The sequence below is a fragment of the Chinchilla lanigera genome, unplaced genomic scaffold (assembly GCF_000276665.1).
Source record: "Chinchilla lanigera isolate Chin_1 unplaced genomic scaffold, ChiLan1.0 scaffold00003, whole genome shotgun sequence".
Classification (NCBI taxonomy): Eukaryota; Metazoa; Chordata; class Mammalia; order Rodentia; family Chinchillidae; genus Chinchilla; species Chinchilla lanigera.
This window is the reverse complement of record NW_004955404.1, coordinates 33,883,996-33,897,680: the sequence shown is the minus strand read 5'-3', so window position 1 is coordinate 33,897,680 and position 13,685 is coordinate 33,883,996. Positions and strand designations below refer to the sequence as shown.

Below are 13,685 nucleotides of genomic sequence, written 5' to 3'. Positions count from 1 at the left end.
CCTCCGCCGGCCGCGACGATTGGGCGGGGCGGGGATGACGTCACTTCCGGTCTAGCCCGGCGGAGTCTGAGTCTAGACTCGCGCTCCCGGCCTGCACTGCTTCCCGCGCCGGCGAGGCTCCCGGCGGCCTGCGTTCCGGCGGCTGCACTTGCGCTCCCCGCGTCCTCCCGGCGGCGCCGGCTGGTTGTCGTGGTTACGGCTGCTAACCGCCCCGAAGGCTGCTAGCGGAGGGACTGCCCCAGAGCCGCTGACTGGAGGCGCGTTCGGTTCCCCAAGGCGTCGGAGGTGGTGGCGGGGCCGGCTCTGGATGTCCAGCGTGGAAGCTGTGGAGGTAGCTCGCGGTCGTGCCCGCGTCTTCCGCGCGGGGCGAGGGGCCCCCGTTGTTGCCGAGTTTGGGGGTCGGTGTACGCCGATCGTGCGGGCAGCCGCATCCCTGCGTCTTGGTAATCCAGGAGAAGGATTGTTTTCCATTTCTGCTGTCTTACCCCCTTCCCCTTAAAAAGGACCCTTCCTCTCTACGCTCCTCCTTTTAAGAAGACACGAGAGAGTACCATAACTTAGCGTATCGCTTACTACACGGGGATTGCTAACATTCTTATGAAAGGCTGAGGCATTATGTGTAGAGTAGTTGAGCTTTTTCCTTTTTCCTTCTTGTCTTTTTTCTACTATCTAGCTCATCAAAAATGCCTGTCTCATTGCGTCCCCATTAAAAACAAACAACAACAACAACAAAAGCTTCATTGATGCTTCACGTTTAAGGCCGTCCAGTTCTGCCATTAAGTGTGTGTAGAGGTCTAGGGAAGTCACTATTCTAATTCACAAAGATTTGCTACAGCCACTGTTTTCCGCTGTCAGCACCTGCATAGTTTCCTGATTTTACTGCACCTCTTTAAATCCTTCAAGATTCCGAGTCCTACTTCTGTATAACTTAATCTAACTCAGAAGTGATTTCTCTTCAACTTTGTGTTGCTTTTTAGGTGCATTCTTGGTTACTAATGGGCTCTGACCTTTATGTCTTACTTTTGTGTGTGTATCTTCCAACTAAGATTTCTGCTTCGGGAACTTTTTCTTTCTTTTTAATTGAGAGCCCTGAGTTTAGGGGACTGAAGATGTAATTCGTTACTCAGTGCATTTGCCTGGAGTGCTTTAGGTCCTGGGTTCCATCCTCAGCACTGGAAAACAGTAAGGGCTGGGTTTTTGGTAGGTTTGAATGAATCTGTTTTATTTAGCATTCATTTACTGTAGCAATCTGTCTTAGATTTGGGGTTCTCTAAGTTGTTACTGAGGGAATCTTTAGTATCTCATTAATATACTTTGCTTTCTATTAGTGCCTCAGTATATTTAAGTTCATAATTTTTATTCTACAGGAGGTTGAATTAGAAAAGAAAACTGACGCATAATAGTAAAAGATGTCTCGAAAAATTCCTAAAGAATCAAAAAAAGTGAACATCTCGAGTTCTCTGGAATCTGAAGATATTAGCTTAGAAACAACAATTCCTACAGATGATATTTCCTCATCTGAAGAGCGAGAAGGTAGAGTCAAAATCACCAGGCAGCTAATTGAACGAAAAGAACTACTTCATAATATTCAGTTACTGAAAATAGAGTTATCTCAGAAAAATATGATGATTGACAATTTGAAAGTGGATTATCTCACAAAGGTAAGAGCAAGTATAAATTTTGTGATTTACATGCTTTTTTTTTATTTTAAAAATAAAAGGAGGGAAACATTGACAGACAACCTTTTACAAAATAGCAAAAGAACAGTACAGACAATACAGAGTTACAAAGTGGTAGGAAATTAACAATGCTTGTTTTATTACACATTGATATCTTCAAAGTGGTTTCTCATGAAAACAGAGAGATGCGATATTGATCAATCAAGGACTCATTGACAGTTTCTTTCAGCAAAGAAATAGAAGACAGTAGAACAATTATGTTAACTATCCTGTATATACATACATACAAAATTTCTCCTTCTTTCCCTTCTCTTTTCCCACCTCCCAGTTGCCCTTTACCCTTGAGTGTTTTCCTATCATTTCACAATGTCTATCATACCTCCTAGTTTAAATTAACTCAGGTTTTACACTAATGAAACAATGCAGTGCTTGCACATGTATGTCTGATTAATTTCACTTCTGAGTATGGTCTCTAGTTGGGACCATTTACCTAAAAAAGCCTCAAGTTTATCTTTCTTTATAGCTGTGTACTATATTCCATTATATAAAAGTACCACAATATTCTTATCTAATCCTCGGTGGATGGACATTTGGGTTGCTTCCACAATTTAGCAATTACAAATTGTGCTGCTATGAACATAAGTGGACATATTTCGCTGTGGTATGATGTTTTTAGATCTTCTGGGAAAATACCCAGCAGGGGGATAGCTGGGTTGAATAGGACCTCTAGACCTAGTTTTCTGAGGAATCTCCAAACTGATTTCCACAGTGGTTTCACCAGTCTGCATTCCCACCAGCAGTGGAGAAGGGTTCCTATTTCTCCACAGCCTCGCCAGCATTTGTTATTGGTTGATTTGTTAATGCTAGCCATTCTTACTTGGGTAAGGTGGAATCTCAATGTTGTTTTAATTTGCATTTCTCTAATGACTAATGAATTACATGCTTTTCTTTAAGCCACAGGTAAATAAAAATTATATATTTTCTTTAAGCTATAGATAAATAATATACTTAGTCCAGGACAGCCTTCTAATACTTTGAAAGACAGGGTGATTTAAATATGAGAACAGGTATATTCTGTAGGCTCAATTTTTAACTTCTAGCATTGTGTGAGGTGTAGATTTTCTTAGGTATAATTTGTAACCAAGCTGTTGTCTGCTTCACCGACCCTGATGTGATTAGTTTGGTAAGAAAAAATCAAGATCATAATTACATTATTCAATCTATATTGTCCTTTGCCCTTTGGTTTCTTTGGTTGGTACTTTTTAATTTGCTGATTACTGTGTCTTGTTTGTTGTTGTTGATAATTACTATGTCATATTAAGAGTTATAAATTCATGTATAGTCTTCATCTTGGTGATGTTTGCCACCCAGATAAGGTTGTCCTAGCCCAGTGGTGGCAAACCTATGGCACACATGCCACAGTGGATACACAAAGCCTTTTCTGCATGGGAGCCAAGTTCAGCATTGCGCCAGCAGCTGAACATTCACATTTAATTGCATTGTTGGCAATTTGTGATAAATAAGTGGGTTTTGGGTTGCAGTTTTGGCACTCAGTTTCTAAAAGGTTCACCATCACTGTCCTAGTCCTTTTTTTATTTTTTTTGCCATGTGTGATCATTTATATTTATAGAGTAGTTACTGTAAAACCTGGTGAAGTTTTCACTAACCTTAACAAAGATTAGATAGACAGAGTATATTTCTGTAGGCCTACCGGACTTAATTTTTTTGGTATTATCTCTTAATAGACTATAAGGATAAGAGAACAGGGATATATTTGTATTGCTGTTGTATCTCTAACGTTTAGAACACTACCTGTCACATTTTTAAATGCATGACTGATCCTTGTTTTGCTCTTGATGAAACAAAACCTCAGGGTGGTTAATAGCAAACCCAAAGCCATCCAGATGGAAGTGAAGGAGCCAGGTAGGATTCACATCTAGCAAATCTGAAGCCCATACTCTGCAGAAGTGAATATCCAAGCATTTCCTTTTAGGTGTCCTACATAGTCATCTCCCTAGGTTAGGCCATTTGGTACATTAGCAGTGGACCCACTAGGTTCCTGTGCCTATTATTTTTCTCCTCTTTCTTTTGCTGCATAGTGCTTTGGCTCATGTATCTCTACTTCTCAAGATTTCCTTTAATGCGACTCACTGGAAAGGGCCTGAGTTAATATTCCGTTCAATAATTCACTTGCTCAGTAAACAGATATTTCATTAACCACTTAACAGTTTACCCCAAGCGTCGCTCAGGCAGCACGTTTATTTACGTTCTAACTATCCCAAGCATCTCTCAGGCAGGTGTCATTTCAGTCAGTCAATTCTTGTATTGAATAAATTTGATAAAATTGTTTTGTAGTTTATGTTATGTATAAAAACTAATGAAAAATACCTAGTTTTGGGTCACTCTGTATTTAAATAATTGGACTGGTAAGTGGTTAAGTGCTGTCTTACTTACTTTTCTTGTTACTGAGATAAAATACCCAACATCCAAAGTTAAAGGAGAAAGTTTATTTGGCTCACAGTATGTAGAGGTTCCAGTCCATAGTCTGCCGGCTCCAAGGCAGGGTGTCCTGGTAAAGGAGAAACAGTCCATGGCAAACGGGCCATGAGAGCACATTAGCCCTCTTTCTGTCCTCATATTTTATTCAGGCAGCCTGCCCTAGGGTGGGTACTCACATTCTAAATTCTAGCCATAGCTCTGCCAAACCAGTCAGTGGACTGATTTAGTAACCACATACCTTGGATCCCAGCATCACACACTCTTGGATCCAGCTACCTCTTGAAAAGCCCTCTCTCCCCCATGACTACATGAGGCTTTGGGGGGACATCTAGACACAAACCATAACAAGTGTTGTGTTTACTACATCAGCACCTACATTTTTTTTTTGGCCTCGTTTGTTTTTCACTTGCAATGTACTTGATTATCAATAGCTTTTCTTATTTTTAAGGTTTATGTTACAGAAATGGGGATGGATTCATGACAGGCTGTCTAGTGTAACAGATCACAGTTACAATTCTAGGTACATAATTTCGAATTGAGTTCCAACCTTGCCTTAGACAATTTCCTTCACTTTTTTAAATCCTTGATAGCATATAAAATAATAATGGTACTATAAGGGGCCAGGGGTGTATGGCTCAGCATCATGGTGCCTACCTGGCAAGTGCGAGGTCCTGAGTTCTAGTCCTGGTTCCAAAAATAATAATAATAATAATAATAATGTACTATATTTACTTCATAGAATTGTCGGGAAGCTTAGTTCATGTAGGGTCATAAACATCTTATGTATTATAAAATGTAGTGTTATGTTATTATTATGATTAATTATAAACAGTATACTTATAACTATACTGCACTATCTTATTTTTTGTACACCCCCTCCCCCAGTGCTTAATAGTTTTTTGAGGTGGTTTTCTAGTTAGACTACAGGTGTAGGAGACTAAATTAGTCATATGCCTGAGTTGTTGATACATAATAATCAGTGATTCTTGCAAGGTCATTGTTTCCTTTTTGTATATTTATCCTTTTTTTATTTCCATAGCTCCTTTTCTTTTCTGTCATTCTGTGCAACTGTTTGAATGATTGTCCTTTTGTTTACATGTAATTTTAAAAATGGATATTTTTAATTTTCTCTTCACAAAAATGTAAGTTATATACTTCGTTTTATGCTTTATTTCTTTTTCTATTCAGTGATTTAATTGTTTTTTTTTTTTTTTAGTTTTTGGGGTTTGTTTTGGTGGTACTGGAAATCAAACTCAAGGCTCTGCATGTTTTGGACAAGCACTTTACCACTGAACTACCCTTCATCCCTGTTCAGCTATCTGAAAAATCATGCAGGTTATTATATGCACTCTATTCCTTGGATGCCAGCTCTTAACAGTTCTGTCTGTGTATCTACCAGTCTGTCCATGCGCTTCCACCATAATAGGCACACAGCTTGTAACTTCTGCTGCCATAGTGTAGGATTGACTTTCTTTAGACATTTCTTTTCTGAATCTCTGTGAACATTCTTTCATGTACACACACGTACATATCTATTCTTTGATACATATGTATGTAAATATTTGGTTTAGCTAGATGCACTTTCAGATTCTTTGCAGAGTAGCTATGGTATTCTACTATGGTATTCCAGTGTTTTGCCTGTTAAATAAGTACTACACTTATTCTGCTTGGAGAGGCCTTAGTAGTAAGATACTTGCAGCCAAAGATATGAAGAAATGATGTATTTTAGAAAAATTAGTCTTCCATAAGTCAAATCTCAATTATAAGATGGACCGTCACATGTATTTTAACAAAAACTGCCAGTTGAGCTGTTATGTGCCATAAATTATAAGATGCACTGTAATTTCAGAGATGTTAAAATGTGAGAAGTGAGAGTCTGGAATCCATTAAAGAATATTTTTAGCCATTCACTAGCATTTTCCAAAGCATTTTCAGGTCTACAAAGATGAAAATAATCATATATTACTATTACAAAAAGAAATTTCCCTTCCTGGACTGGTTGGAAGTTACAGGGAAGGTAGATTTCTGCTGTGTGTGAGACTGTTATTGCTACTTAACATTTAAATGGCCTGGTTTTAAGTTACTGAGGTTCCTGTCATTTGGATACATTTAAATAGCTCTGGATAGTTAAGTGATGGGAATTTTGTTGGTTATTTCTGCTCTTGAAAGAGAGTGAACCAGCTATCCAAGGTTTCAGGGATTATGTTCGACAGTTAGCATCAGACTTGGAAAATGGTGGCTGCTGGTGACAGAAGACACCTGGCACGGTTACGGCTAGGTATCATTAAGAGCCCACATTCCTTTTAACTTTTTAAACATGTGATGAATATCTTGAACATATGATGCTCACCTCAGAATCTTAAGGTAGTTGATCTGTCTCCAGTGTTGTGTTCATGTTACAATAAGGAGAAGGGTGATTAGAAAAGAAGACATAGATCATGAGTGAATCTCTCTAAAGAGTTCCCCAGAACTAAAGCCAGTGACCTCAGTTGACTGGATTACACAGCATGACCACCCCTACGTATATGAGATGGGGAGCCGAGAAGTGTAAGCTTTTTATTATTGTTACTAATAAAGTCTAAACTTACGTCACAAAAAAGGGAAGAGTTGATGTCAGTGATTTTCTTCTTCTGTTCATTAAAGTCTTTTTTTTTGTTAGAAAATATGTCACTTTGGCATATTTTAACTTCTCATGTCACTTTGGCAGCAGTACCAATGTTTGACATGTGACTTTATTGTACTCTAAGTCCTTTAATTGTTCATTTGATCATGTTATGCTTCTTACTGTGTTGATTTGATTCCTGTTGTCTAAATAGGATCAAACAGGACCATGACAACTGAAAAGACACTGATGCCTGGATCAGTGAAAATGAGCTCTGAGAAAACCTAGAAAGGTTTGGCTCAGGCCAAACTTCCTGATAGTAGAAAGGTGTTAGCTTTACACTTTCATCCCCGTCCAATGCTTACTCCATGTCTTTATTCCTTTTCTCTTCATTCATCTTGCCTATCAGCTTTCAAATGCCTGAAACTCATTTTGTTTATTTCTTGGTAGAGACCTGTGGGTTCCTTATTAGAGGTTCCTTTTTAGAGTACCTTCCCAGTTCCTTTGTCACTGAGGAATTGAATTTAGAAGTTAGTTGAAGTTGTACAAGCTATAACTTGGAAAGTATATTTTATTTTCCCTAGAGGTAGCATATTCTTGATTTGTAAAATAGCATGAGGGATGTGGCTGCATGTTGGATATAACCATTAACATAACAGAGTCCTTTTTAAGGAGGTCCCCTTTTCAAGTGATGAACTTGATCAAAAAACAAATACATCTTTAAGGTCATATAACAGAGTCACTTAACAATGGTTTTTGTTTTGTTTTGTTTTTCTTTAAATACTCAACATACTGGGTGTTGTGGCACATCCTGTAATCCCAAGTAGTGAGATTAAAGGCAGGAAGGTCATTGTGAGTTTGAGGCCAGCATAGGCTACATAATGAATTCAAGGCCAGTCTGACCTGCATAGTGAGACCCTGTCTCAAAAAACAAAACAAAAAGCAAATAAAATAGTAGTCACCAAACTTTCTCTAAAAGGACTAGGCAGTATTAAATGCTTTGTGGGCCGTATCTGGCCTGTCATGTATTCTTGTTTGTTCTTGGTTTTTTGAGTTTTTATTGATATTGTCTTTTTTCAAAACGTAGAAATATAAAACCCATTATTAATTCATGGGCTACACAGAAGTAAGAAATGGACTGGGTCAGGTACATCACCACTGTTTGTTAATATCATTGGGAGATTTTGGACAGTTGGTGTTATATGTCCTGATTTTTGTATTCAGAGTAGCACAGAAGTCGTAGAGGGACTAAGGCAAAAGCAGAAGACAGTAGTTTATTGCCGAATGTGAGATTCCACGAGAGCCATTGATTGAGAAGTGGAAGGCTGAGAGAAAACTGATCTGGGAGGTAAAGCATAAGTTCTCTTTCAAACATACTAAATTTTAGATTCCTGTTAGATTCCTAAGTGGATTGTCAATTAGAGTTTAGGGGAGAGTCCATGATGGTATATCTATCTAAATACACTTCAGCCATAGATGGCATGTAGAGCCATGAGATTTGATGACATCTAGGGAGAGAAAAGGGCCATAAATCAAGTTAAGAGGTGACCTAACATTTCGAAATAGATAGAGGAGAACCCAGCAAAGGAGGTCAAGGAGCTTAAGAGTGTCCATTGTAATGAGAAGGAAAACCAGAGGAGTATCCTGGAAGCCAGAGGAGAATGAAGTTGTCAGCTTTGTCAAATCATGCTGTCAGGAAAGATATGCAGAAATAACCACTAGGCTGGGCATCAAGGACTTTGATAAGAATAGTTTACATGGACTAGTATGGAACAGAGACTGTATTGGTGTCATATACTAAAGGGGAGCAGAGAAATGTAGTGCAGCCAAGGAGTACTGTGGTGAGGGGAATGTTGTTGTCTTGGTAATGGGAGATAGGGCATATTTGCTTAGTTTTAGGGGTAATCCAGTAGAGAAAGGGAACTTGATGGTGCAAGAGAGATTTGCTGGAATATGTTAAGAATTGGTGCTAAATTTATTTTAAAAGGCAAACAATAATTTCCTGGGTTGAAAGGGAAAGAGCAAGGAATTTCCTAAATGGGTTAAGGAAAATCTAAGGACATAAACATTTAAGAGAAAACAGCATATTTAAGGAATGGCAAGTATTTATTCTGGCTGGAAGAGTTTCCACTTAAGCACATAGTAAAGGAAGTAGTTAGCAAGGATCAGATGAAGAAGGACTAGTATATTAGAATTTTTTTACGAAGACAAGGAGGATCCTCTGAAGGATTTAAAACTGGGTAAGTTTTATAGCATTTTTTATAGGTGAAATAAAAGAAGATAGATATAGAGACTGACAAAATTGTAGACAGAGAAATTAATGAGGAAACTGGTATAATATTCCAATATATTATATAGTTTTGCTTTGTTTTGGAGTCCAGAGAAATTCACTAAATACAGGATTAGGTACAGTTAGTTATGTATTTGATTTTAGTTGTTTATAATAGTGCCCATATAGTAGTTAAAGATGTGTAGCAGTCCGGTAAATAGATATCAAGGCTGAGGATATGGCTCAGTGATAGAGTACTGACCTAGTATGTGTGAGGCCATGAGTTTGTGTTCCAGCACCAGAAATGAATGAATGAATGAATGAATGAGTGAATGAATGATCTGGAGTGCAAATGCTGGGACTGACCTGGAAATAATTACTTGGGTGAGGCCCGAACATAAAATCCCAGTTGTCAGTGAACATCTCACTAGTGAAAAACTGTTAATGATAGCTTGCCAAAAAAATTTAGGAAGCATCAGTTTCAAACCATAGTATGAGCAGATTTTGCAGTTTGCAGACACAACCATTACTGAAAAAAGAAAAGAAACCTATCCATTTTAGTCCTGCTTAAGTGCTTTTTTGTTTATTTGTTGGTTTTTTTTGGTGGAGCTTGGCCTTGAACCTGGGGCTTCACACGTACTAGATAATTGCTGTGCCTCTGAGTTACACCCCTAGTCCTATTTCTTAAAATATTTTTATTTTTAAGCTCATGCTTATTCTTTACAATAAATTTGAAAATATTTGCCTTATTTATACAATAAATTTGAAAATATTTGCCTTATTCTCTTTATTAAGATTGAAGAATTAGAAGAGAAACTTAATGATGCACTTCACCAGAAGCAGCTACTAACTTTGAGATTAGACAACCAGTTGACTTTTCAACAGAAGGATGCCAGGTAAGATAAGTTAAAAAAGAAAAGAAAAAAACCACAAATATTTAGCAGTTAAAAGTAATTTTATTACCTGTTTATACATGTTACTGTAACCTAATATAGAGAAATTTTGCCAGGAATGGGGGCTCACACCCGTAATCCCAGCACCCAGGAGGCTGAGGCAGGAGGATCGCCACAAGTTCAAGGCCAGCCTGTGCTACATAGTGAGTTTAAGACCAGCCTGAACTACATGGTGAAACTCTTACCTCAGAAGACCAACCAAACAAAAAAGATCATAAAATAAAATAGAGAAATTTTGTCAGAGCTGATAATTTTCACGTCTAGACCACCAACACATAAACTCTTTGATACAGTATATAAAACACAGAAAGTCAGAATTCACCTTGCATTAAGTAACCATGGTCAATATCAGTGAGCCACAAGGAAGCTCTCTAACCCGAACACCACATAAACTGCTGTCTAGATTTCTAATCTTCCTTCATTTACTCTGTGAAACATACGGATTGGTAGTCATGGCCCATTGGAATTTCCTGGCTTGAAGTACTTTCTATTATTCCTACATACTTTCTCCAGCTCAGCTGAGTGCTTATCAAGAATCTGTCTTTTAGGGGCTGGGGATTTAGCTCAGCGGCAAAAGCGCCTGCCTGGCAAGCGCAAGGTCGTGAGTTCGGTTCCCGGTACCGGAGAAAAACCAAAAAAAAAAAAGAATCTGTCTTTTAATCTCAAAGATTCCTGTGCCAATTATGCTTACTATACTTTGGTGATTTAATTAAGAATAATGAGGACTAAACAGGTACAGTTTTCTATTGAAAATATAAATAAATTCATTGGAAACTATCAGTAGAAGTGACAGAAAGTAATTGAATGAACTGGAAGTAAGACAGGTTTAAAAATTGGGGCCAGGGCCAGGGATATAGGTCAGCAGCACAGCGCCTGCCTGGCAAGCATGGAATCTTGAGTTTGAGTACCCAAAAAAAAATAAAATAAAATTGGGGCCAAAAATCAAACTGATAAGGTCTCCTGTCTTTATAAAGAAATTGAGCTTGGAAATCATAAATAAACAAAACATAGGAAAACAAAGCGTACCTCTGTAAATCAAAAAAATCTGGACACTTTATAAAAATACAGTGGGGACCAGGATATAGCTCAGCGGTACAAGCTCCTGTCTGGCACGTGCAAGGTCCTAAGTTCGATTTGCGGCACCAAAAATAAAAATACCACAAATCAATGTCTATTTATCTGTTTTAATTAGAATTAAATGTGTAAAGTAGGCATCTTTCTTTTTTTCAGATTTCACTAACATTTTCTAAAAAGTTCCCTGACTAATTGTTAGCTAGGACATTAGATGCATCTCAAACTTTCACAAGTACCTGGGAGACTTGTTAAAAAGGTTACTGCATTCAGCCCTCAGATTCTATTTTGGGTAGATCCTGAGAATCAGTGATACTGATGCTATTTGGAAAACACTTTGTTAGACATATTGAATGCCACTGAGCAGGACTTTACTTGACTACTGCAGCAGTGCTATTGATAGCAAATGATGGTAAGAAGTGGTTGGATCATGAATATGAAAGCAGAGTAATAGGATGTCCTGATGGATTAGATGTGGGGTTTAAGAGAAAAGAATCAAGGATTACACCAACATTATAAAAGGTGGAGTTGTTACCAACTAAGGTGAAGGAAATCAAAGTGAGGGTTTGTGAGTAAAGAGTATGACATGTTAAGAGTTATTTTGTTAAAAATCCACATGGGCTGGGCATGGTGGCTCATGACTGTAATCCCAGCATCCGGGAGGCTGAGGCGGGAGGGACACCATGAGTTTGAGGCCAGCCTGGGCTACATAGCAAGACTATGTCTCAAAAAACAAACAAAAAAGTCCACATGGACATGTATGAAAATTATGATGTAAATGTGTAAATCTGACAGTCATTAGGCTATAGCCAGTATTTAAGTTATAAAACTGGGCGAATTCCCTAAGTGTGAGTGTAGATAGAGAAGAAGACCAAGCACTCACTCGGCATTAAGAAAAGGAAAATGAAAAGATTTATGGTAAAAAAGGAGAAAATGAGGGAAATGTGGTTTCTTGGAGATCAGATTAGAAAAAGTTTATCAAGAAAGGAGAGGTTGAACTTAGTAGTAGAGTTCTTACTTAGTATGCATAGGCCTTGAATTCAATCCCCTGTACCACACACAACAAAGCAAGGAGTGATTAAATGTGGAAAATGCTATCATTAGGTCATGGGTGTGAAAAGAGCTAAGAATCAGTCATTAACAATCTGGATGTCGTGGGTGGCATTGAGATCTAAGGAGAAAAAGTAAACACTTGATTGACATGGGATTAAGAAAAAAGAAGAGACCCCTTTTGAACAGTTCTCCTCCCACAGGGAAAGAAACCAAGGGGAAAGTGAAATGGGGTCAAGAGTTGTGTTTTCATTTGTTTTAAGATAGAAGAAATAATAACGTTTGTCTGTTGACAGAAGTAATATAGTAGGAGGGCGGAAAAAACAAGTTGTTCCTTCTTGCTGAAAGTCTTCGGGTAGGGAGGTAACAATAACAGTGTCTGCTCCATGTTCTTTGAGAATGATGACTGTGCAGATGTAACCCCAGTGTTGAACGAATACTGTATGATGGTTAAGTGTTGTGTATTGCTTAAATGAGATTCCCTGAAGTGCTGGAATAAAAGAGAAATGAAAAGTACTTTAATAAGTAGGGTCCAGGGCAGTTGTATGAGACTTAGAACTTAAGCAGAATAAATGTATACCTTTCTAATTTGAATTTTTTAAGTTCTTTTAAAATATCAACTAATAGTTTATGTGAGTACACATTAACTAATTAGTATGGTATTGTCATTTCATGTTTAATTGGCTAAGTAAATAACCATTTAGCTAGACCCAAGAATACTACTTGACTTTATATTTCCCAGTTTGTTATTACTGTAGAGAACATTGAGAAAGTTAAATTACAAAGGTTCTTCAAAGCTTCTATAAATTATCTCCTCATGTAGAAAATATCAAGAACTAATGAAACAGGAAATGGAAACCATTTTATTAAGACAGAAACAACTAGAAGAGACAAATCATCAGCTAAGAGAGAAAGCTGGAGATGTTCGTCGAAACCTGCGTGACTTTGAGTTGACAGAAGACCAATATGTGAAACTAAAAGCTTTCCCTGAAGATCAGCTTTCTATTCCTGACTATGTATCTGTAAGTGTCTTGTATCACTTAAGATAAAAAGTATGTGTATTTTCAAACTGCTGTACATATATTATGCATTAACCATTACTTTCAAAGTCTCAATTAATGAATTATCTTAAGGTACTGATCTGAAGATTATAATATTCCCCTCACCAAATTTTAAAGGGTCTTGACCATTGATTTCCAAAGTCAAGCAATAAATACGATTCTGAAGTTATGAACTATGTAACTTTAGAAATGAATTATTTTATCAGAAAGTGGTAGTTGACCTATGACTGTATAATGTCTAAGTTAGATACCATAAAAAATTAACAGTATCTAATAATAAAACTGAGTATTATAACTATCTATTATTTACTTATTTTGCAGTCCAAGGGATTAAAACCAGGGCTTCAGTTATGTTAGACAGCACTCTGTCATTGGGTACATCCCCAAACCTTTAAAAAAATTTTTTTTAATTTTAGGACAGGGTCTTATTAAATTGCTCAGGCTGATCTTAAACTTTTGATCCTCTTGCCTCAGCCTGTTGGGTAGCTGGGATTATAAGCA

The 13,685-nt window shown here is 37.6% G+C and overlaps 1 protein-coding gene across 4 annotated transcripts in view; it reads left to right on the top strand.

Moving 5' to 3' along the window:
• Positions 1-58: 58 nt before the first annotated feature.
• Positions 59-13,685, top strand: part of Pibf1 (progesterone immunomodulatory binding factor 1) — a 183,720-nt gene continuing 170,093 nt past the window's right edge. For 3 of the 4 annotated variants that reach the window (XM_013516628.1, XM_005374185.2, XM_005374187.2), the window contains exons 1-4: positions 59-331; positions 1,368-1,661; positions 9,845-9,945; positions 12,947-13,145. In XM_013516628.1, the coding sequence (XP_013372082.1) occupies positions 1,410-1,661; positions 9,845-9,945; positions 12,947-13,145 (552 nt within the window). In that variant the 5' untranslated portion in view covers positions 59-331; positions 1,368-1,409. The other variant, XM_005374186.2, reaches the window with a different exon arrangement.